General features: G+C 41.9%; 1 protein-coding gene across 1 annotated transcript; it reads right to left on the bottom strand.

Moving 5' to 3' along the window:
• Positions 1-446: 446 nt before the first annotated feature.
• Positions 447-23,948, bottom strand: LOC139332016 (septin-2A). Its single transcript, XM_070963676.1, has 12 exons — positions 23,868-23,948; positions 19,169-19,224; positions 18,587-18,686; positions 18,414-18,500; positions 17,840-17,963; positions 16,831-16,965; positions 15,882-15,999; positions 5,038-5,139; positions 4,703-4,848; positions 4,469-4,552; positions 4,324-4,381; positions 447-1,773 (listed from the first exon to the last, which is right to left on the bottom strand). The coding sequence occupies exons 2-12, from the start codon at positions 19,193-19,195 to the stop codon at positions 1,708-1,710; spliced, it is 1,047 nt and encodes a 348-aa protein (XP_070819777.1). The 5' UTR covers positions 19,196-19,224; positions 23,868-23,948; the 3' UTR covers positions 447-1,707.
• Between the last annotated feature and the right edge of the window lie 1,954 nt (positions 23,949-25,902).

Genomic DNA, 25,902 nt, shown 5'->3' with positions numbered 1-25,902 from the left:
GGCCGTGAGGGGGTTAGGGTCCACACCAACACTGACATCACTGGAGCTCTGAATATTAATAAAAACATCTTCACTTCAACTGTGTTACTAGGAGAGATAAAGCTGGAGCTCTTACAAGGCTCCTTCACCTATGTCTCTTATTTGTAAGTTTAGTGTATAAATGTAGGCAATTAAATGGTACAAATTTATTCCATCAGCATTTCTAAATGTCAAGTCAGAAACAGCAAAAACAAACATACTCATGCCACATATGAACAAATCACTGGTTCATTTTCTACTGTCTACTTTTTATAAATGGGAAGTTATTATGAAAAATCACCAAGGCACGAGGATCAGACTTGACAACTCTTAGAAAAGCTCTTCATTTCTAACTCTAATAAAGACAAAAAATGTTAAAGAAACACGTCATTCCAAAGTAAACCAGAATCAACAAACGTCCACTTTTTCTTTCTCTAAACAAATTTTATTTCAGAGAGCAATACAAAAAGTTGACGCCTAAAAAACAAGTCTTTACTGACATATGGTTAAGAACTAATAATTATGTTTGTCTTGATAAGTTCAACAGTCTGACACATCTGCATATGAGAGCAAAAGACAGAAATAATGCCAGAGGCTGATGGATAAAAGCACAGTTAGAAAAGTTGGTTTGTTTAGTCTGCTGCTCACAGAAGGCTGGAGGGACTTTCAACAGTTAAATATCATAGCACTGGATTTTAAATGAGAAAATACAGTATGATGAAAGACTGCACATGTAGTGTTGCAACACACTGTTTCACACACATTCAATGACATCATTGAAGCAAATACAGACACATATTAAGTTACTGGAGAGACAAGTTTGAGAAGTTTTCAGTCTGTAGTTTGGCACTGACATTCACATGATAAATACAAAAATATTAACATCGTGGCACATTTATTCAACGATGAAGTGATCCTGAAGTCTGGTTGATTCTCTTCATAACCATGTGCTGTTAGGTTGATCATTTGCTGAACAACTGGAGTTAAGATAGTAGTGTTGGCTTCAAAGTTAGGTTTCTACTTTAACACAATTAAAGGCAAATATTTTGCATGGAAATCTGTGAAAAAAAGAGTATTCCTCATTGTCCACACCTCATTTCTTAACCTAGTTTACATTTCACTGTGGTAATATTTAGAGTCATTGCATAGTCAGAAGGCACTGAAGGTCTGAAACCATCCGGAGGTAAAGGTGATGGAAAACATGAGAATCAGAACAGTTTTTTTAAGCAAAACAAAGACAAAAATGGTGCCATCTGAAGCTTGGACTTGAACAAAATGCACAACTCGTACATAAAATTATGTAAACATGTTAGTGTGATGGCAAAGCATCTTAGTACCGTTGTCACTGGCAGCTCTGTGGACCATAATTAAGATTAAAGACTAAATAACAGATATGTCAACAACAATCATCCAGTATTGAAACATTTTCATTGTGACTCTTTTTAAATTTTGCTCAGTACCACTTAGCAAACTCATACCCACAAAACAAGACAATCAGCAAGATTTGTATGAGGATTGTACAAAGAGTCTTGACAAGACGATGAAGGGAAAGAAAAAAAACATCAGTGGTGAGCTCCTGAACAGCTGATGGATGGATGTTTGGAGGGGAAAAGTGGAAGTGGTGTACAGATAAACATGATGCGATCCTGGATACCTGGATCACTGCGCTTCCCTTCGGCTCCGACCCTTTCACTCGTCTGATTTCATCTTCATCTGTGCCTGCATCTGAGCGATCATCTCCTGCATGCGTCTCAGCTGCAAGAGAAGAATAAAATCACATTCAAAGACTTTTTTCAGGTCAGTCACATCGACATATTTTCATTTTGCTCCTCACTTAATTGACTGACGTCTCAAAAAAATCAGCAATCTCCACGTTTACAGTCTAAAATGTTTCCCTGTTCATTTCTCTTCAGTGTTTGCTGAACCTGGACCAGCAGAAAGCAGCACAGTTGAGACACAGTTCAGCAGTGGGCAGATCTTTCCGTGAGTGAAGTGTTTGATGATTCTGGCAACACTGGCTCACTCAGAGGAAGAAAAACAAAAGATGTAGTATACGGTTGATCTGTCTCTGCTGGTAGTTTCAGACCTAATGTGTGCAAAACTGAAAGAAAACAGCAAATATGTCTTTTCTTGGTCTTTTGAAAACCACACGTCTCCAGAATGTCTGCTCTCAGGAACACAGCCCTGTTTTCAGCTTTGTGACGATGTATGTTTCTAACAGTCAAATAGATTAAGTGATTTATTTATCTTATTCATCTTTATTCAGTCAGGAAACAAATTGGAGGTCAACTGGAGCACACATACATAAGATGGTGGAGAGGAGAATAAATAAAATAATAAAAAACAAATCATAAAAAAGCCTCTCATGGACTAACACCTGAAACAGTTTGCAGGTGCCATCACTTGAGATTTTCTTTGCCATCGCAGGGTAAGCTGCTATGTTACGGGACATAAAGTAAACAGAGGCTTTCAGATTGAGACTAATTTCATTAAATGAAGAGAAAATCAATTTGTTTTAACATGTGTTAATATAATATATATTCATGGAAGCACAGCAGTTGCAATAGCAAATAAAGAAAGTATTTAAAAATGAATGAAGCATAAAATCAATTTCAAACAATAAATTAATAATAAGTAAATACATTTTAATGGTTATGATGGGCCCATACATGAATCAATGACGATGCAAAGCTTACATTTTGAAACTATCATGTGTCAGTGCTGAATAATTAACTCTCCTGTTGCACCCTTTAGCGTCTATCGCCACCTTGTGGCTGAGGATGGAACTTCAAATGATTCATCAGATGTTTTTCTTATCAAAGCTCTGCAGTCTTTTCTCGTTGAAAATCATGAACATATACATTTAATCTCGATATCTACAATTATGTCTCAGGCTCTAAATGCTGATGTCTCTATTTTACAGCTGTTTTAGCAGGCAAGGCTGTAAAACGTGAAATGTGAGGGCATATTCCAGGTGATTTACCTTGAAAAACAGCAATAACTTAAACTGAATATTACTTTAAACTTCAACATAAATTTAATCTGTAATCATGGGTTAATTTATTGGAAATGAAACAATTGAACACTGTCTCCATTTCCCCTGCAACTAGTACAAAATAACATCTCTTTCAGAAGTAGGAAATTATTTGGAAAGTAGGGATATGTAATATAAAGTGCTACCTTTTCATGTATAAGTCAGCATAAAATAACATTAGTTACAGAAATATTTCCTCCCATCCAAAACCCTGACAACATGTAAACAAAGAGACCCCCGTCCAGCTTTGTGTTTCAGACTCCTCGCAATACTGAGGTCATTCCCACCATAAAACTGGGCCAGGACATCCAGGCAGGAAGTGATGGCATATCCTGCCTGGGCACACTGTTTACAAACAGCTCTGATTGCATCCCGCTCGCTCACTATGGTGCACTGCAACAGCAACGCAAACAGGCCAATCAAGAGCAATCAGGAAACAGATTAAAGCCTGATGCAGGTTCTATGAGCCCAAAAGGTAAACAAAAATGAATGCAAAATACTGTCATACTGAAGAACTGACGGGTCTCCTGGTTTGACCCTCAGGTCTTGCAGCCACTAAACCCAGGGCCACACTGTTAAGGGCACATGCAAATGTTACAACACAATATGTACATCAAAGATGACGAGACAGTTTTTTACACAGTCAGGGTGCGTCTTCACTACATACTGTGCTCAGAGCACATGGCAGTCAGATCCTCGTGTGCCTTTAAAGGTCTGGATTTTTTCAAGTGCGTCTTAATACATTACTCACGCGCCTGTATGTACTCTGAACAAGTGCTTAAGTTAAAGTGACGTTAATATGAGGCTTCAGTAGTCTGCGTTCATCCCAGTAATATACAGATACAGATCCTGAGGGATTTAAAGGATCACAGCAGCAGTTTTCCATGTTTAACCCAAATACCTGCTTCCACCCTCCATCAGTGCCAGTCATTTCCCTAAGTATGAAGCCCTATTGCCCCTCTCTAAATGTTCTGCTGGATGGCATTACTTTTCAAAATGAAATGTTCAGGTGATGAACCCAATAACTACAGCGCCACTTGTGTGAATTGGGAAATGGTTGTCAGTTAGTATATGAATTTTGACTTGCATAAAAGATTTACTGGGGTGATGGTATAAAAAGTACGGGTACGGTCCTTTAAGTACTGTCACCTCATATCAAACATTGAGAAAAAGTGAATTTTGTACTAAAAAGACTTAAATGAACTGCTAGAGCTTCATATTTGCTCCTGTCCCCAATTCCATACAGTAGCGTTGCATGCGCAGTTTCTTACCTCGGCCTCTTTCTGTAGCAGGATCTGGTCCTTATCCAGCACATCCTCATCCACAGCCCTGCAGAGAAACAAAACACATTTTTAAAAGAATGCTTGAAATAGAAGAGGTCACCTGCTTTTTATGTGAGATGAACTGCTGGCTCACCTGCCCGCTCTCTTCAGTCTCTCTGAGCGGAAGTTCTCATAATGAAGATCCTGAGTGACTTCCTGGAGGTCTTGCATGTGGGTTCTGCAACAAAGGGACATGCAATCCTTTCTTCACACACTGGGAGGCAGCAGAGCTTCACTGTAAACTTTTTCCTCTTGTGGACTTTTACATCCAGATTAATGAGGAAGATTATCCTACGCATTAAGACGTTTTATTACCAGGGAGACTCACACAAGCATTGTACGTAATTTGAGGAAGTCATTGTGTTCAGGGTTCTCCACTTCAACAACTCCCCAGGGATAGAGACGACCACGGATCTTCTTTCCCTTCACTTCTATCAGCTGGTTAGAGCCAATCACAGCAAAGGGAATGCTCGCCTGGGAAAGGAAGATAAAGGTCAGTGAATGAGAGACAAGGTCGGGAAAAGGATAAACGGAAAATAAAGGTATCAGAGAGAAGGGGGTGAAGTGAAGGGAAGCAGGGACGAACGGGTCACTCGCCCAGCAAATGGAGGAGACTGACGTAGCTCTGTAACAGCTGACCTCAGCTGTGGGTCCCTCTCTCACCTTCAGGACTCTGGTCTGCTCCTTGAACTCCTCATCCTCGTCAGAGTCGGCGTCAGGTAGCTGATATATTTTGATCCCGTGCTCCGCGATCTCGTCCAGGATCTGGTGGGTGGAAACAAGAGAAACACAGGGTGAGCCGGCAGGGCTATGACCACATCGAGCAGGTTCCACCGCATGGAGAAAACTCAAGTCTTGAGTCCTTCAGAGGTGTCACTACAGACACAACCAGAGGGTCAGCTTACATCTGTACTCAAACAGTCCAGAAACCAAAGATCTAGACAAACAGACAGAACATCCTCACTCTTAATACCATCAAAGACCATTTTCCCTTGAAATATCTTTCAATAAAAACATCTCCAGCTGTACAAATTAACCTGTAAACTTTGTATTCATGCTTCATTTTGCGTTAAGTGCATCAATCAATGGAGCATCTTGTGCTTGTACTGCAGTTTAATTTACTTGTACAGTACAGTAAAAGTCTGACAACATAACCTGAAGCTGATGTCAGCGAAAGCTGCAGCTCATGACTGCAAAAGTAGATTCCAGCATTGCAAAGACTTACATACTCTAAATATATAATGTATATACAAAATGTGTAAACTGTGAGTCACGTGGACAAAATAACAGCTGTTGCTCTGACCCATAAAAAGAAAGTAAGACAGCTCTATAGACTAATAGGAGGGTGTGAGCGAGTACCTGTTGTTGCAGCAACACATTTAATTAAAGCCCCCCATGGAGGAAAAGAGGGGTGAGACAGAAAGGGTAGACAGGTGAAAATAACAACCGCCTGTGTGTGTGTAAGTTCTGAAAGAGTCAGAAACAATGTTCTCACCCTCCTTTCTTCACAGGCCGACCGGTGAAGAAACAAGTTAAAACAAAGGGGCTTTCTTCCGCGCTACCTCGGGGACAGATGTCAGTATTTATTATTCCAAACATCAAAGCTACATTTTTCTTTTGTTTTCCCGAGAGCAGAATTTTTAAATTGACAATGTAGTCTTATGTAACGGAGCCAAAAAATGTCAAGTGTTGTTTTCCTGACTTTTTGGGGACTTTCATGTGCTGTAGTGCAGAACAGGACAGTGGTCAGTCAGCCAGGAGCCTGGGAAGTGAGCACAGGTTTTCCTACAGAGCGCAGCTCCTGTTTGAGCCGTTGTTATGGCTGTCGCTTGTTTTCTCAGTGAGCTCTGCGCGCAGTGTGTGTGAGATAGTGTGTGCGCGGGGAGCGACGGGTATTGTTGTGGGGCAGATCTAAAAACAAACAGGCTTTGCAGGACTCAGAGGAGAGCGTGACACAGGACCAGAGCCTCTTGTTCCTTCATTTACTCACACACACGATTTACAGATCCGTCCAACATGGAGGCTGGATAAACATCGTTCTGGTGGCGCAAAGCGTAAAGAATTTTGGGAAACTCTGCACTCAGTGGGAAAATAAACACGCATGACACAATGGCAGGAAAAAATGAGAACAACAAATCCAGACACACAAGGAGATTAGATCGAAACAAATTTAGATAAAAATGTGATGAAACAGGGAAAATTAAACTGAAAAACCTCTGACTGACCAGGAAATTGAACAACCAACGAATACAGCGTGACATTTTTTATGAATGCAAACTAGCATTAAATATCTCAAAACAATATCTGGTCATCACAGGAACATGAGTCCATTGTCTGCCATCATCTGTTTCCAGACCTTGCTAAGCCAAAAGCTGCGAAATGGCTGTTTACCTGACTTATTCTGCTCTGTAACATGTGCTTAGTACAGCCTGACACCTATAATCAAGACCTCTCAGGGATCACCAAATGTCAAAATCACCGCCTGCTCCAAATCCCTGTTGTCTCCTGCTGATTTACTGTACACAGTGTAGGCCTTACACCAGCCTCTCCTCCTCCTCCCAGTTGTGTGTTTTCGTTGGCACAGAGATGTTGGCACAGGGAGCCATTTTGATTTTATGACCATCCTGTCCAGCTATAATACGCCCCCCCCCCAACCCCCCACCCCTCCCTGTGCTGTTATGGTTGGCCATAGAGGTCCACTCAATGCTGTCGGGGCAATGGACAAACAATGCCACACAAGACTCTGCTCCAGAATTAATTAGAAAAGGAAGGCAAAGATTTACCGCCTTTCTGGCTCACATCGTTGAATACGGAGCATTGTGTGTGGAAATATTCCGTCATGTTGGGCCAGTTATGATAAGTGCGAGGGCGGAGGCCGATGCTGTCCAGTTAGAAAATGGGTCAGAAATGAGACAAACTACAGGTGAATCATACCAGACATGTGTTTCCAGTGTAAAGTCACTCTCATAGAGTTCTAGGAATGGCAGTATTAAATATACTGTTGCGGTTATGGGTAGCCCAAATATAGCATACCCACAGGTCTATACATAGTCATAATTACACAGGGTGAAGTCGTGGGAGACATGGCTAAGCAGTTTTTCTGCAATTGCACAGCAGGTATGACCAAAACCTCCAATTATAATGAAACATGGTGCAAACTCATCATTACAAGGATCAACAGTTTCATCACGTCAACCTGAAGAGGGAATAATATTTTCATCATTTGTTCATTCTCACAAGCAAAGCCACAAAAATATGAATGACTCAAACATCTGCCAGCAATGACGAATGAATCCTGGACAAACAACACTGGAAGACACCAATTGGCTTGCAGAGAGAAAAGGCCAAAGAAACAAAAGAGGGGATTGTGGTGAACACTGCAGTCCTGGCATTCAGCAGGTGACCGCATACATGAGGACACACTCGCAATTATACAGTTTGATTGTTGAGGACAGAGCAGGGCCTCCTCTGGCCTGGCATGGTGTCTGTATCTATCAAACTAAAACTCTAACGGGGAACAATACTTGGAAGTAGACACATGTAGCAGAGCATTCTTGGGAAATCAACAATGCAGAGAGAGGAAAAAAAAAAATCGACAAAACAAAACAATCAAACTGCATCTCCACACTAATCAGCACTGCCTGAGAAGAGCAGGGATCAGGAGCTCTGAGGGACCAGACCAGCAGCCCTTTTACGTGATGTTTATGTAACCTCACAGCTGCCTGCCAGCTTCAGCAGAGCAGCCATGGGAATGAAACGGTGCATCACTGCCATTAGAAGCAGCATATCTGATCAGCTTTCAGTCGCCTTTAAACCTTGTTTCATACTGATAAAACACCTTGAGGGACAGGGGCCCTCTTTTTCCAAAGACTGCAGAGTTTATTAAAGGAAAATTCTGGTCACGGTGAGCCTTAAATCCCTTTTCTTAGTGCTCTCTGTCCCCTTTGAGATTTGAGAACTGTGTGTCTACATATCGGTGAATAAAACAACTGCTGGCTTTGCACCTTTCTCTAAATCTTTTTCATTTTCACCAAGATCTCTGCTTTTTAGAGGAAAGAGCTACCGTCAGGAGATATGTAACCACTCAGGTGAACCAGAAGTATTTTATAGTAACAAAAATGTACAATCATGTGTAACAAGTGAAGCTTTTGCATGTTTCATTTCATTACCTTCAAAATCCAACATTGTTCCAGTGACACACTTGTGCTGCGCATGGTGTTATGTCCATTTCCTTGTTTACATTTTTGCTTAATTGCTTCACATTTCCTAAATGCTATTTACAAGCATTCTTGGCAAATAAACTGCAGACACACACACACGCACGCACGCACGCACGCACGCGCGCGCGCGCGCACGCACGCACGCACGCACGCACACACACACACACACACACACACACACACACACACACACACACACACACACACACACACACACACACACACACACCTCTAGTTACTGTATTGCCAAGATTTCCACTGTGCTTTATAGAGGAAGTTGGCCACCTCACATGAAACAAGGACCACCCCAGCTAACATCAGAAAAAATGAGTTCCCTTTCATGTAATAAAAAAAAAAATCAACCTCATTTCACAAAATAAACACCATTTATTTAATAAGAATGGGCATCATTTCAGCCGTCATCTACTAAGTAAATTTGTAGTAAGATAAGTCAGGTATGTCTGAGTGGCTTATCACATCGGCTAAACAAATGTTCTTGAGGAAACCTTGATTGCTTCATGTTTCCATCTCAGAAATTTGGTTTTGATGTTATTTCAGAGTAGTATGAAAGCAAGGAGAAAAATTATTTACATAAAAATGTTTCTTTAACAGTAGAATGTAAAAATCCTTACGCTAATTAAGTGAGCTTCATATGTGCTGTTTGCATCGGGAGAAATGTCAGACTGCAGCTAAAGCTTCAGTTCACTCTGTCCCAGGTCAGAACAAAGCTGAGAAACAAAGCACCAGTGGGTCTGATGAATTCAAACTGTCCAGCCAAAACAAAGAGATAAAGTATGAGTTATGGACAAGCAGACATATGGACTCATCCCATATAAAATACAGGCTCAAGCTACTTTCTGATAAAAGAAAAAGAAACTGTGATGAGCACCAGCGTCTCCAGCAGTAAATCTCAGTCTAGAATGGTAGAAAGCCTTTGAAGTTCCAAGTGCAGACTGCAGACCGCATTACGTCTATAGAGTGAAGAGGAGGGTTGCTCCGTCATCTTCTACCAACAAAACACAACAAAATGAGACTTCTCCATTCAAGAAAGCCATGATTTTGTCTGCCTCTGACATGAGGCATCAGTGTGGCTCTGAAGTAATCCATCAACAGATACAAATATTTACACAGAGAGAAGAGGAGCTGCAGGTCACTGTAGTGAATATTTCGGACAACACCTAGTACATACCTCGATTACAAGATTACAAGACAAACACAAGTCTGGCAGCATGAAAGAAAAAACATTCCTTGCTAGATGCCTATAACTAATCCTTACTTTCCAAACTTAATTTGCCAAACTTAAGACACATGAGAACAAATGCCTCTCTTGCCTTTCAACTAGCTGGCTCTCTTCTGCCTGCAGGGAGTCTGAGGGGGTAAGGGAGCCCCAACAATACCTGATCTAGGGGAGTCGGATTTAGGCCTCATACCAGCCTCCCACACACACACACACACACACACACACACACACACACACACACACACACACACACACACACACACACACACACACACACACACACACACACACACACACACATAATCTGGCGTCAGGAGTAGGAAAAAGGTAGCTCAGCTTTGTAGCTCCGGGAGGCCAGTGGACGACCAGAGATGGAGGACGACCTTCAAACCATCAACAGCACAAAACTCTCAGTCTGTTCAAATATCATCTCCTTCAAAAAGCCAAAACAGCACAGACTGACACGTAGCAGCACCAGGAAAACAATACCTTTCTGTTCACAGGATTAAAGACACTTGCATGCATGCACAGAAACACATTCCAGATATATTCAGTCAGAGTCTGAGACTGAGTGGACGGTCCAGACTGGAACAGACTGGAACAGAACAGCTGGGTTTGCTCTAATGGTAGGTACTGATGGAAAGTTCAGAGGAAGTCACCACAGCCATGGTAACAGGCAGGCATCAGAGTTACGGTGATCAAAACGCTTGCACTCCAGCGCGCGCACACCCTCACACACACACCCCCACCTACGCTCCTATTGTCTGGGCTAAGTATTAGTATATTTAAGACCACCCACCTCTCACTCTGATCAAAGAGCATGAGGAGGAACAATTGAGCTATTCATGTAATGTTGTATCTAAGTGGGATTTAGAAGGGGACGGTGAGAGTTTAGGATTTCAACAACACATCAGGTTTTGCAACTTGGTCTGTTAATCAAAAGGGTCTAAATGGCAAAGGGTGACTCATTAGCAGCACGGCAAAGTCCGGAAACCATCTTTTCAGGTTGGCCCTCAGACAAGGAAACCTGCTGTTTTCACACTGCAGTCGGCTTGCACTTTCTTCACTTGAGAACAGATGATTATGTGCAATGGAGCTGCTTGCTCCATGAGGAAAAACGCATATTTATTGTTTTAAAAATCTGCAGAGACGTTGATCATGCCCCGGCACAATGACCGCTGGAGGGCAGAAAAATAAATATGTCCGCGTGTTTGAAACACAGGCAGGAAGAGGAGCGGGCACAAGCTGACCAGGGGGTCATACACTTACACACAAACACACACAGGAGCAGTGAGGTAGGAATGAAGTAATCACCGCTCAACCTTTACTCATGGGGCGTCAGCCCAGACATGCACAAAGAAAGAATATTAAAAAATGGAGCTCAATATGAACTCATTCACATCATTATTCAGCTGCTTATACCTGCCACAAAATTTCCTTTTCCAGCTCGATCTACTGGACCACTGACGTTTACCTTCTGTGTTAAAACTGTTCCTTCTGTTATTGCATTTAAGAACACCTAGTGACAATACTGGCCAGTGCGAGCTGTCCGGCACTGATAATGTGTCCCAGTGGAGCCGTAAAGCTGGTTCACACAGCGGGACTGCAGCGGAGGAGCCGGGGGAGACGACAGCGAGTCAGACAATGAGGGGAAAACTGTGATAGTGCCTCGCCAGCAGTGAAATATGGCAGCTGAGGGGACAAATGTGGGAGGGAGGATTCTTCATGGGAGGCTGTGAGCAGAGATGGACAGGGAAGGACAAGAGGCTGGCTGAGAGAAGAAAGGAGAGGAGATGAGGAAGATGAGGGAGGTGAAAAGATATGTGGGGAAAAGGCACAGAAGAGATAAAAACAGAGGGGAGTGGCAGGAAGAAGAAGAAGGGTCGAACTGTTGTCTGCGGCCCTGTGCGAGAACAGAGGAGGAGCTGGGTTCTCTAGCCACCGCTGACCTTCTCCACACAAAAGAAAAAAAAAAAGAGATAACACACAGGTTGAGATTAAGGCCTGTGGCAAAACAGCATGCTCAGTTGTTTCACATTTATGCAAAGATTAGTTTTAGTCTTCCAGTGCATTCTGAAAGAATTCTCATATCAGTTTGCTATGACGTAATCAAAATGAGTAGGTCATAAACTGCCAAGTCACATTTTTTTGGTATTCAGCAGATGACATCCTGGATGCCTGAGCTTACCTCCAGCACCTGAAGGCACCAAGCCTCAAGACACAACAGCCTTTGGTTTAAACTGCCTTAGGACAGAAGATGAATCAATAAAAAAGATGAAACCCTCAGAGGATTTCATATCTCTGCAAGTTGATTTCTGTTCTGCACTAACTTGAACAGCAACCACTTGCACAGTGACCTGAAGTTTATACTAATATTTGGACACATTTTTATCCTTATTTTCAAGTAAGGGTGCGACAACCATTTCTTTTCATTACTGCAGATTATTTTCTCAATCGTTTGGTCATCGACACTTAATTGTTGATTAACTGTTATAGAATCTTGTGGAAATGAAACACACATGCACATAAAACACAATCTTTTGTTCAGACCAGAGTAGGCATTTTTACTGTAGTGCTTTGGTTGGGATTCCAGTCTAAACCAGCTATGTTCCGTCCTCTGTGTTCAAACAGAAAACAACTGGTGAAGCAGTTTGAGACTAAAGCCCTGCACAGGATATGACTGTAGGGTCCCAGACTGAGAGGATCAGTCTCTCAATATACCCCTCCTCGGGGCAACTTATGAGCTCGAGACCACAGCGACCCCGGTGAAGGAAATTGGCATTAGAGCAAATTAAAAAAAAAAAAAAAAAAAAAAAAGACACAAAGACGGAGAGGAAGAAAGTAAGAGGCAGCTGAGTGAGGCACTGCCAGGAGAGGAAGGACTGGGTGAGAGGCAAGCAGAACCGAGGGGATGAAAGCTGAGTGATGGGAGGTTTGTTAACTTTGTCCATGAGCCTGAGCTGTGCAGGGCAGCAGGTTGTGTCTTGTCAGTGGAACAGTCTTGACACATTGCAGGAAACTTATATTGTTCTGTACAAGCTGTTTCCCCCTAATAATAGGAGAAAGGACTGGACAAGCCTTGAGAGAGAGGTGGGGGTGGGGGGGTCCCATTACTGAGAGACAAATGGCTCCAAACGGTGAGAAAGTGCCGTGCTAAAAAACAAACGAATAAATACTGTGGGAGAAACACTGGGGGTTATCAATCATCCTCCAGCACTTGGCTCTCTGGCAGGTTCTTGGCTGCTGGCGCTCTGACCTCAAAGGACGGCCTGGTGCCCCGCTACACTGCACTGGACTGTATGGCAGGACTCAGGCACGTATACCTAAGAGGCACTTCAGCTAATCTGATCAAACCAACAAATACGCGAGCCAGATATATTTGTTCTCCTGAGACACACTTACAGAGATGAATGAGCATTACTGTGACACTTACTCTTTACAATGATCACATTTACGTACACACAAGAAACCAGATTACTGCGATAAGTCAGTTAAGGCAGGACATCCGAGACCGCATTCACAATAGGATAAGATGTCACCACACTTTTTTTGTGAAAGCCCTAGAACAATTTGAAAATGTCATAAGAAAGCTGTTAAATGATATGCTGCATGCTTTGCTCTCTGTCCTGGTATTTGTTTTAACACACATTTAAATTTAAAAAAACACTGAACTAAGGACAAAACATGGTAAAATATTCAGGTTCCTCTGGCAGGGATTTAGCCGCATAGTCTCTTAATCGCCTTGCCTGATAAAGCGAAACAAGTTTTCAAAGAAGTATTACTAATATTAATTAAACACATGCTGACAGTTCTGCAGAATAAAATCCACCATGTAGATTTGAAATACACCAACAATGCACAGAAGCACCACTGCAACACACTTATTTTTACAAACTGAGATAAAAGTTGTATATGCCCAAAATGTGACCAAACAGGAAATAATATGCCCTCCTTAGAGACACGATGCCAGTTCTAAATGTGGGGCCGTTAGCTCAATTAACCCTCTGGATTTCCTGACAGTAATGGCTCGTCCAGGAACTCACTATCATGAGATACAATCAAACTAATTAGTTTTTTGAGCATTAATATAGTTAAAAAATAAACATTTTTATTCATGGGTAGAATTAGAAAAGGTATAGATGGTAGTGTGTGTGTGTGTGTGTGTGTGTGTGTGTGTGTGTGTGTGTGTGTGTGTGTGTGTGCGTGTGTGAGTTTGTATTTTGTTTAACTCAGCAGCTAATTGGTCCTTAGCATACAGTGGGAGATGTCTGTTAAGGGAACACTTAGTGGAGCATGTGAACAAACTCTGCCGGACAGATAATGAATTGAATGAAAAGCAAAACTGTAATCAAGAAATCAGAGAGCCAAAAAGCTTGGGGGTTTTCTATAGTTTGGGGCGGGGGTCAGTGGTGGCAGGAAGCATGGTTTTGTTCATCTAAAGTGCCAGAGGAACACTCGGAAGGTTTGAGGAAGGTCACAACACAAAACAACTCTGCAGAGCACAATTTGACTGGTGGGTCCTTTAAGGACAAGAAGCGGAGGGATTTCAGCTTTGATGGTGCTGGAGCAACTTGCACACAAGCGAAACAGAACGGTACAGTTATGGTTACTGAGTTCTTCTATTGTCCTAATGTAATAAATGTGAAATCTTGCTGTCTAATTCTGGAAGAAACCCTGTGTGTGTCCTGAAACTGTGTCTCAGTCTTCCGAAGATGCTGCATCATCAGATCCGACTATGGGAGCCCTGAACAAAGAGGACTCGCTGCTGAGGAGAAGAGAGCTGAGCTGGACTCCGGTCAGCCTGACGCCCTGCCAGACCACCGGCTCTGAGGCCTGAATGAAAGGCAGGTGGGAGGTCTGGGCATGCATGGGCAGGTGGAGAGACAGACTGACTTCCAATTAAAAACAGAGTGAAGTGGGCTAAGCTGAAAAAAGTCATTTGCAACAACAGCCCATACACTGCCAGCATTTGTTCCTGAACTAGGACTGCAGCTAACGATTATTTTCCATTATCGGTTAGTCTGATGATTCAACTTTTCAATTAGATAGTAAAAAAAAAGATGCCCAATACCAGTCCAGAAACTAGAGACATTCCGTTTATAAGGATATAAAACAAAGAAAAGTAGCAAATGCTCAATGTGAGCTCAAAAAAATCACTCAAACAGGTAATTGAGTATTAAAATAGATGGCAATTAATATTCCTATTGGGCAATACATAGAGTGCTAACCATGCCTTTGTTTAAATTCCAATGTTTTGGTTGCTTTTTACTTGCTGCTACAAACAAATAATATCCAAAAAGATTACTGATGCAGTATTAAGGAGAGGAAAGGAGAACAAAGTAACACTAAAGCAGGAAAATCTTATTAAACTCATCTTGCAGAGAGGTTATCGGCTGAACACACTGCATGTGTGCATATGTGTTGTGTAGCACTGTGGTGTCCTTTCCCCTCCGGACAGCAGGAAGCTAAGGAGCGTGCAGGCAGGCACACACTTGGATCACTCCCAGCAGGAAGTATCTGGGACGGGTTGAGACTGGATGAGATGTGCTGCTCTACATTATATGCAACACTCCTCCTGTTTGTGCCTCCTACTGTTTCCTCTCATGTGTTGTCCCTCCCTGTACTTTTGAACAATCTGGCAGTATCATCAAAAACACAAAATGTAAGACGTACATCACTGCAGCTACACGGGAAAGTACGGTACACGTGTGCTTTCCCACATGAATATGCGGATGTCTGACACGTCAGTCAGAATGGATAAGTGATTTTGCCTTGATTAGTGTATTACTCAATCCACTTTCTAATGGCTAAACCGTACAACTGTGAATGGGACAAACACAAACACATAACACACTTCAAAATGCTTACACATTCCAGCTTTTTCCTTGTGCCAAGAGCCAAATCTAGGGGAAAGATGATTGCATAGACTGTATACAGAATACAGTGGATAGATATAGATCGAACGTGTGTGTGTGTGTGTGTGTGTGTGTGTGTGTGTGTGTGTGTGTGTGTGTGTGTGTGTGTGTGTGTGTGGACATCAAACCCACCCTTCTCTTCAGGCGATCCCTCTCCCTCAGGGTCAGTGTGTCAGCCTTGGCAATAACTGGGACTATGTTGACTTTGCTGTGGATGGCCTTCATAAACTCCACATCCAGAGGCTTGAGACTAGCAAAGAAAAAGACAGTAAGAGAGAAGCTAAATTAAGAGCAGGAAACAAACAATGCCTTTCATCGCAGATTCATCTTTTCCATCTGATTGATTGGTCAGTCCATAAAATGTCAGAAAACAGTGAAAAGTGTCATCTTTATCTCCCAAATCTCCAAGTCTCCCAGTATGACGGCTGATTGGTCGACTAGGAAAGAGAAGAGCCGCAAATCCTCGTGTTTGAGCAGCTGTACCTAGTGAGTGTTTTTTGCTCAAACAATGAGTTATTATTATTAATTATGAGGATATTTGTTGATATGTGGATGGTACATATGGAGTTTTTATTCTCACAGTTTTGAGAATGAAAAATAAATAAACAGGGGCAGACAGGAGAGAAATCAGAGGTGACAACACTGGATTATGTAATGTAAAAATGGCATAATAGCACGAGAAGACAAAGCAGAGGCCATGCCACACTGCTCAGTTCAGCTAACTACCTTAACTTAAAGATATGGAACTACAGTTCAGACAAAATTCAGCCCTTTTTGCCAATATAGGAGCACAACAATCACTGTTTATGTTGTGGTCATTGGAAGTGTAGGCTAACTAGCCAAAGCCAAAGCCTGCTAGCTATAAAATGTTTCTGGTGAAACACCAGCTGGCAGCTTCACTAGCTAGCAAGAGGTGCCTTATTGTGCCTTGTTGGCATGAAATGTGTGCCGGTGGTGGTGTCTGTACAGGTGTGTGTGTGTGTGTGTGTGTGTGTGTGTGTGTGTTTGTGTATGTGTGTGTGTGTGTGTGTGTGTGTGTGTGTGTGTGTGTGTGTGTGTGTGTGTGTGTGTGTTTGTTTACCCGTGTCCAAATGGAGATATGAAGTAGAAGCAGCAGTGTACTCTGTTGTCCACTATGTGTCTTCGGTTCAGCCCACTCTCATCGTGGAGGTATCGCTCAAACTGATTGTCGATGTACTGGATGATGGTCTTGAAGCTGACATCAGACACACAGACATAAGCCTCCTTAATCACATGAAATAACCATGTAAACATTATTTTACCATCAACACTGAGGATAACATTGTCAGTTTCCAAACAAGGAAATCAGTCACACCATTTTGAAGGTAATCGAGTATGAAGTCAAGGAGGATCTTCACTGTCACGGTGAAACTGTAAGCGAAATATTGTTTTGGACTCCACCAATGAGTGAGTAGTGTGGTTTTATATGTCAGAAGATGTCCTGTAGCACTGGTGTAAAATTATGTACCTCCAGTTTAGGATGGATGAATTAAGATTAAGATTACAGCTGCTGTTCTTACAGTCTATACCTTATCTTCAAGGCAGACATCAGTATTCAGACTCTATTTTGTCTTTTCTTGTTGTTTAGCAGCAAAAACACCACAATAGTAGTAAAATGCCTCCAAAGCATTGAATGTGGCTTGATTCATTTACATTTACACATTAATAATCTAATTACTAGAATTACGATAGAGAAAATCTGCAGGGGGGAAGTAAAGGGGAAGTTTATCTGTTATTTCACCTCTTTTGCATTTGTGTCCAGCAGTGTAGACATACAGTTATGCCAGGACAATCGACAGGAAAGGGATTTTGGACAGGGAGGCTACACTGACACCACCAGCAGGAGGATGCCACACAAGCAAAGATACACACGCACGCACGCACACACACAGGAGGAAATGTAGACACAGGGAATGCAGAGGGAGGAGAGGTCGGAAATAGGGAGTTTTGGATGAAACTTGAGAAAGGGAGTTATTAAGGACAGCAGGGAAGGATGAGAGAGCACGCCGGACAGGAACCATGTCCCAAGCTGTTATCACTCCCTACTCCTTCACAGCACATAAACACACCAGTCCTGGCTGTTGATGGCATCGCCGTATCCAGGGGTGTCGACCACAGTGAGGCGAAGCTTCACTCCTCTCTCCTCGATCTCCACAGTTGATGCCTCGATCTGCACCGTCCTCTCAATCTTCTCTGTGGAGGTGAAGTACAAGAGTAATTGACGGTTCGCAAAACAAAGCAGACACCTCAATACCTTAGTGGATTGATTCACATCACGAATATCCTAAATTCCTGCCTGAGCTACGTGCTTACACGAGCTACTGAGCTGCCACAACCGCAGGCTTCAACAAGGTAGATACGCCTTAAAAAATGAAATCATTGGTTTTGTCATCCTGAAGGGCTGCACGTTTTCTTATCTGCACAAACTGACCGGGGAGGGCCTGGGTAATTGTTTTCAAGCCACAACAAGTCCAAACCTAAGTCAAGTCATAAGAAGGGCAGGGACGCATTTTGAGACTAAGGCATTCTCAACATTCCTCTTGAAATAATGCTCTGCTGGAGACATTGCAGCAGACATTTCTCTTTATTACAGTGTGCGCATTTGTGCATGTGTGTGTGTGTGTGTTGTACTGGGGAGTATACCTGCAGCGCCAGGGATGTAGCGTTCAGGGTACAGATCAGTGAGAAATAGGCTGTTTATAAGTGTTGATTTTCCTAAACCAGACTCCCCTGAAAAACAACAAAAATGGAAAATAAAGTTCTATTGCCTAACAAAATCAAACAGGCTATATTAAAAGAAAAAAGTGATCACTCACCTACGACCATTAGGGTAAATTCAAAGCCCTTTTTCACTGATTTTCGGTGCACTTGGTTTGGGAGGTTGGCAAACCCTACATAACCTGCTGCATCTGGGAACTGTGACACACAAAAACATACAGTGTTCAAAATTAGGGTCAGAAACTGTAGTTGATGAGCAAAAATTGAAAAAGTCATAAAAATACGTAATGACTCACATTAAAGGAGGTAGTATTTATGTAATTTTAGTGTTATGTGATTTCCTGCGTCGTCCTATTCACGCTTCACTTGGTAAATCAACTAACCGACTCCTCCCTAAGATTTTTCATCATTTTGTGAGGCGTATGCATAAAGGTGCATGAGAGCGTATAAGAGTGAGATTGATGATGCTGCATATTGTTGAGAAATTCCAATGGGCAATAAAACCTAGCCATGAAACACATTCATACAGGATATCCTCTCTGGATGCCTGTGCAAGCGTGTGTACATGAGATTACAACTACGAGGAGTCTTAATCACCTTATTAGAAAACCCCTCCTGTACAGTCGATCTGTCATACTGTAGGTTAGAATAAAAACTGTAAAGCACTAAAATTTACTCACCTTGCCTTTCTCTCCAGATTGAGACATCGCTATTGTTGACTGGATGTCTGATGAGTCTGCCGGTGGAAACAAATGACAGATATGGTGGTGAATGAAATCAGATAAATCACTGAAAAACAGGTCAGAGTAACTCCCCCTCCACGAGCAGCAAACCACTTCTTCCAGGTATTTTGAATAAGATTACAACACAATTCCACCTCAGGACATTTATGTTGTGTATTGCAACACAAACAACTCTGTACATTGAGTCTAGATTGACACGTTCATTCAGGCTGACGACTTCACTGTTCTTTAACCCCATCACATGGAAGGAGCACAGATTAGGAGCTCTGGGCAACAAGTCTACTCCCAGACTCCCATTAAACCTTTATAGTCCTGGGCACCCCGTGCTCCTGCCCCACTATATGACCCTGAGCGGACGACAGAGCAACAACTTTGCTTGATAAATTGGCCACATAATGACTGAGCAGGAAGAACAGGCTCCGTTTTATCACTACCACACTGGCCCTTGACAGGTGGAGTGTGATAAGCATTAGAAAGAGGCAGGCCGCCGTGCGCTGCCAAACAGAGATGCACTCTGGTTATGTAATGTTAGTTGGGGGAAAAGAGGTGGCATGGGAACCTGAACTGACCTTTCTCCATTGGCATGTGAAAAACACACATTTGGGGAACCATTTCACGCTGTTAAATCTATTAGATGGTAGTTGGGGGGCCCTCTGTATCTACATGAAAGTGGGCAAAGATCTCTCACACTGACAGGGTGGTTTCACCGAGCCCACAGGGAGAACAATAGCCGTTTATCCCCCTGGTTCCTGAAGCCTTTCCTATACAGGGCAGCTCAGCTGGGACAGAGGAGAAAACACGTGCCTCACCCTGGACCATATTCAGGACCAACCACATGTGAGGAGGGCAAGGGGAGACACCAATAATTTGGGGTGCACAAGTGCCATAGAGGCTAGCCCAGTCAGATCAATAGATGGATTATGAGGCCTTGTCTGGAGATTAAAAGGGGAAAATATAAGCATCAACTTTAATAATGAACACCAAACACAAATTATATTGTAGTTATGAAAATCCTAAATAGCAGTATGACACTAATTCAATTAAAGCTGAAACAAAAATGATCTGAAACTATTTTAATAATCTATGAACTGTTAAAAGAAAATTCCAAATCTACATGGGCTGTAGCTCCACAAATGCTCAAATGGTTTTCTTGGTCTTCTATGAAAGTAAAACTAATCATTTTGGGTCAAAACAAGGCATTTCAATACATCCACTTGATCTCTGGGCAGTGTGATGGACACTTTGCACAACTGTCTGACATTTTATAGACCAAATAATTCATTGTTTATTATTTCTAATGTTTCATTGGAAATAATTTACTATCCCTCAAGCCACAACGCAAGTGTGGCTTAATCGTTATTTTCAACCCTAAAACCACAACAAAGCAAAAAAGAAATATGCTTTCATTGTTAATGAATATCTAAGTTAAATAGCGGCCCACACAGGCATATCCCTGCATATCACACACATACACACACCCCAAGTGTTATTCCTCGACAGGCTCTGTGGGAACCAGCATTAGTGCAGCGGCAGATTAATTAAAGCGTTCCAAGATCGCAGTTGTAATATCACAAAGACAACACTACAGGACAGACAGGCAGGAGGCACGCTTCAATAATACTCTCTTAATAATGGCCATTTAATCGGCCAGGCTGCTGAGCTGCTTACACACACACACACACACACACACACACACACACACACACACACACACACACACACACACACACACACACACACACACACACACACACACACACACACACACACACACACACACACACACACACACACACACACACACACACACACACACAGCTATCAACTGGCTAGACGTGGGGGAGATTAAACAGTTTGGGCCAAAAGGGAAAAATGCCACCTTAGTAAAGCCAAAGTTCTTGGCATGTAATGCATTTACAGTTGATTTATTGGCTGGACTGAAGCCATGTAGGGGCAGCAGTGCTAGTAGAACTATTCACCTTCCTGACAGGCAGTGTCAAGGGTCCACACACCCACTCTCAGTGGATTAAGGACTTTCTGCTCTATTGGAAAAATTGAAACAATAATTTCACACCGTGGAGATTTAGTGAACTCAGTGGCACAACAACAAAAATGGTAATTTACTGGCAACTGATCACAGCAACAGGGAACCCAGAGCTACTGAGCATAATAAAGTGATGTCTGGCCTATGCAAACACACACACATCAAGACATGTAGACAACACATGTAGACATGTAAACAACACACATGGACAAGGGGGCTTGACTGTAATTAAGCAGGCCTTGGGGGCCGAAAGTAGTGGTGGTGGTCAACAGTAATAAAGTTGTGATACTGGTCTTTAAGCTGCGGTTTTAGAAACACTTTTTAATATGAGCCCAGAGAGAGGAAAAAAAGCCACAATAAGCGGAATGAAAAGCCTTTCAACCATGAGGAAACCAGCCGGCCTGTGTATAAAACACACACACAGAGTTTAAAGCACAGGATGGACCATTTATGATGATGGGGAAAGCATAGGAAATGACCAAAAACAAGAGAGATTCAGCGACAAATGTTATCCTAACACTGTGTTACTCACACAGCTGCTGTACAGTATGATGAAGATCTGAAAAAAAGTCGTCTTTGCTGTTGACTAATTGTGAAACTAACACTGTAGGTACAGTTAAAAGGACATTTTTTCATCTCCATGCCAGTTTCTGGCCATGGATTCTGTATTATTATGTTTGGTGAATGGGCACATGAATGTGAGCATATTACAAATAGATAAATGAACAGTTTGTTGGACCACGACACAAATCCTTACTGTGTTGATGATTATAATTTACTTTCATTTCTCATTCATTAACAAGTAAGAAACTGTCAATTTAACACAAACTAAAGGAATCTGAAGACGTCCCCTTGTGCTCAGGGAAATTGTGAAAGACATTTTTTCCACACTGTTGTGATAATTTATTATTTTTTGCATCCATGTGATGGTCTACCTTGATTTGCCCAGTATTTAACTGTCTATATTTACCTGAGGGAGACAATCCCAATATCCAGTCATTTAATCTATAAATGAATTATAAATAAATTCAGTCGAATTTAGAGAATAAGAAAAATCTCACAACATATATAATGAAGTAAAATTACAGATACCATAGAGGAAATTATAAATATCATCCAACTCCATGACAGAATTGTGAAATAAGCACTTGTTGCAGCCCTAAACTGGGGTCATTACTACATTACTTGACTGGCTACAGGATAGGTAGGTGCCAATAAATCTAATGTCAATTATGACTGTTTTCCTGGAATAAATCTGTTACTTCCAGGAATCAAAGTTATTCCTAACATGCGTTTCTTCATCCAGTTAATCCACACACACTTAGTGAATAAAGGTACCTGCTGAGTAACTTCAGTCTGTCAATATGAATCACATTTTGTTTTTCCATTCACACCACAGAACCAAACAGGAGGAAACATGCCCTTGTAGTTTATAGTGTCAGACAGAAGTCTTCCCTGGCACTGGCCAGTGTTTATGAGACAAGGTCACAGGAAGGGGAAAGGTCAGAGAGCGGTGAAGGTGTTGGATCAGAGGCCCGAGACATCTTTCAGTGCTAAGACATGTTGTCCTTCTGATAGCAAACTGATCTCAGTCCAGCAGAGTAAAAACCCAAGTTGTTTCTGAAGTAAAGGGCAGCTGCCAGCCCAAGATTACAGTTTACAGTCTACCATGGTGCCCTTAGTGTTCACCAATCAGCAAGAAAGGAAGTGAAATATGCATGTTTTCACTGAGCCAAACACACAAGCAAAGATGGATGATAATTCTTCAATAGTGGCCCTAAGCCACATCTTAGACAGACACATAATGAGACTATGTTATTGTTTCCCACTGTTATTGTGAAGTTGTCTAAACACAAAATTTATTTTGACGCAAACGTGCTTTATACTGAAAGGTCAGGGATTAATCGGATGTGAGAAAGCGATTTCAGAGTATAGGAATGTTACACAAGAGGGATTTACAGGAAATTTGTTGAAGTCAATTCTTTCGGTCTGATGTAGATTTAGGAATAGGTAAACCCACTGAAGTGTACAGTTTCCCTGCAGCTGTTAAGTATGAACTGGGACAATGGGACAACATATGAGTCTCAGTACTTTAAGAAGCGTACTGGGCTTTCATCACTGTTTAGAAGACCTGAAGAGGAGGAAATGTTGACTTACACATCGATGTCTAGTACTTAGAACATAAAGCAATGCTTCAGTGACTGGCCGGGGGAGTCTGGGACGTGGGTGAAGGCCTCTGGTGCAGTTGTATGTCCACCACACCCAGTCTGTCAGACACTGACTGACTTCACCAAACATCAACAGGGACAATGACGCTACGATTTCTAGTTAGTTCAGGAGCTCCTTAAACTTTGATTTCCTCTATAAAACTTTTAAAAACTCGTTTTCTAAACCGAATGTGTGTGTAAAACAGCTCTGAACATTTGTTAACGTTACATGTCAAAGTTTAGCGAGCAGCAGTTGTTGCCGCGGCTGGTGTCATGTTGCTAACTTCAGGCTTCAGCTGGCTGTCGGGTGTGTCTTCTTCACCCTGCTCAATCACTTCATACAAAACAAACGAAAAAACAACAAACGACCGAGCAAGTGCCTTACCTGAGCGTAACTTTAAAATAGCGTTAAGCTACGGGAGCTTTTGCCTCTTGCCGCTGTCCCAGCCCAGGAAGGGAAACCCGGAAACCGTCCCCGTGCGTCCGCCCTCGTCCCTGAAGCTTTTCATGAACAACCGTCCTGCTGCGCCACTGACGCCATTACGGCTCAACGGTCAGGACGGCTGACCCGTGAAACGTCATTACCCGTCAGATCCAACATGGCAGACTGTGTGTTACAGTTTCGTCACAAGTCGGCCAGTAACGGCTCCTTCTGCCCGTCCACCCATGACTCCGTGGAAAATGTTGACTGTATGCTTCATGTGATCTATCTTGTCCGCTCCAGCAACAAACTGTATTTGGCTTAGTGAAATTTTATCATGGTTAAAGATCAAATTATCATATTTCAGAAATATCCTATTATATCCTATTATTTGATATTTCACATTTTGTACAAGGTTATGTCCTTGTGTCTCCATGTTTCCATTTATTTATTCTACAAAATTCCACTTAATCCACTTAACACTTACACATTATTTACAAATTAAGATTTTGCATATAAAACGCAGCCTATGATACTATTATAGACTATGGATGAATATAGGGTAGCTCCTCAAAATAAAGCATTCAATATCAGTTAGGCTAGCTTCAGTGAAACGTAAATAATAATTTGAGTGCAAGACTCTCACTTTTAGAAAAGTATTTTTACATTGTGATAGCTCAACTTTACATAAAAACTTCTTGCAGGTCTAAATATATTTTAGAAAGCATGTCTTGGAGAAGATTTGTGTAGATTTTCTGTATAAATTTCAATTGGCCTGGATAAACATGCACAATCTAGGGAACTTGACAGGATGTTTGGTGTAAATTTGTACAAATCCATTGTTTACAATAAGGGTGCTGATAACACAAATGATTGTTTAGTGTGGGTGGTACACTGCATCCCAAAAAAGAAAGAAAAAAAAGTAAAACAACAAAAACATACACAAGAACATGGCAGACATACATAACATATAAAAAACAAAGCAACTATTAAGAAATTAAATAATGAATCAAAAAGTATAAAAATAATCGTTAAATTGATTGATTTCAATGATTAAATGAAGACTATTTTGGGCAATCCAAAAGATTTCGTGATTTTAATGTGTAATGATAAATCGTTCAAACCTTTTCCCTGTTACCTCTCTGTAATGACCGTGGAAACAGAAAGGCTGAGTGCCTCTTAATCCTGATGTAAGGGTGCTGTTTCAAATTAAAGTGAATGCTTTTAAGATGAATATGAGGTTTTCTTTTGTTTTCTTTCTTCTGCTCTGGCATTTTAAGACCAAAGCCAATTAAGAGCCTTATATATGTATATATGTAAATGAAATGTGGCATGAAATGTGTGGTGGTGGTGGTGTCTGTACAGGTGTGTGTGTGTGTGTGTGTGTGTGTGTGTGTGTGTGTGTGTGTGTGTGTGTGTGTGTGTATGTATGTATGTATATGTGTGTGTGTGTGTGTGTGTGTGTGTGTGTGTGTGTGTGTGTGTGTGTCTGTGTGTCTGTGTGTGTGTGTGTGTTTGTGTGTGTGTGTCTGTGTGTGTGTGTGTGTGTGTGTGTGTCTGTGTGTGTGTGTGTGTGTGTGTGTGTGTGTGTGTGTGTGTGTATATGTATATATATGTGTATATATATATATATATATCACAGTGGGTGTTTAATGGCCATTTTAGGCTATGTATTCCTCAGACAAGTGACATTAGCGTCGATGTCAGAAAAGTCAATAACAAGTGCATGATTCATCCAACCACTGCATTTCAGCTGCGCCTTAAACACCCCCCGCGCGTCTATCCCCCCTCTCCTGCCCCCCTCTATTCATTGTAAATAACTGTTCAAACACACAATACGCGCTGGACCGCTTTATTCAGCCTCACAACTTCCCTGCCTATTCATTGGTCCCTCGAGGATGCGGCCACAGCTGATTGGTGGAAAGTTTCTCCTCGAGGTTTTACCCCCACCCTGCAGATATTCGTGATCCGGTGCTACTGTGATTCCAGTTGTTTTCAC

Source organism: Chaetodon trifascialis, chromosome 6 (genome assembly GCF_039877785.1).
Source record: "Chaetodon trifascialis isolate fChaTrf1 chromosome 6, fChaTrf1.hap1, whole genome shotgun sequence".
Classification (NCBI taxonomy): Eukaryota; Metazoa; Chordata; class Actinopteri; order Chaetodontiformes; family Chaetodontidae; genus Chaetodon; species Chaetodon trifascialis.
This window is presented reverse-complemented; position numbering and strand designations above follow the sequence as displayed.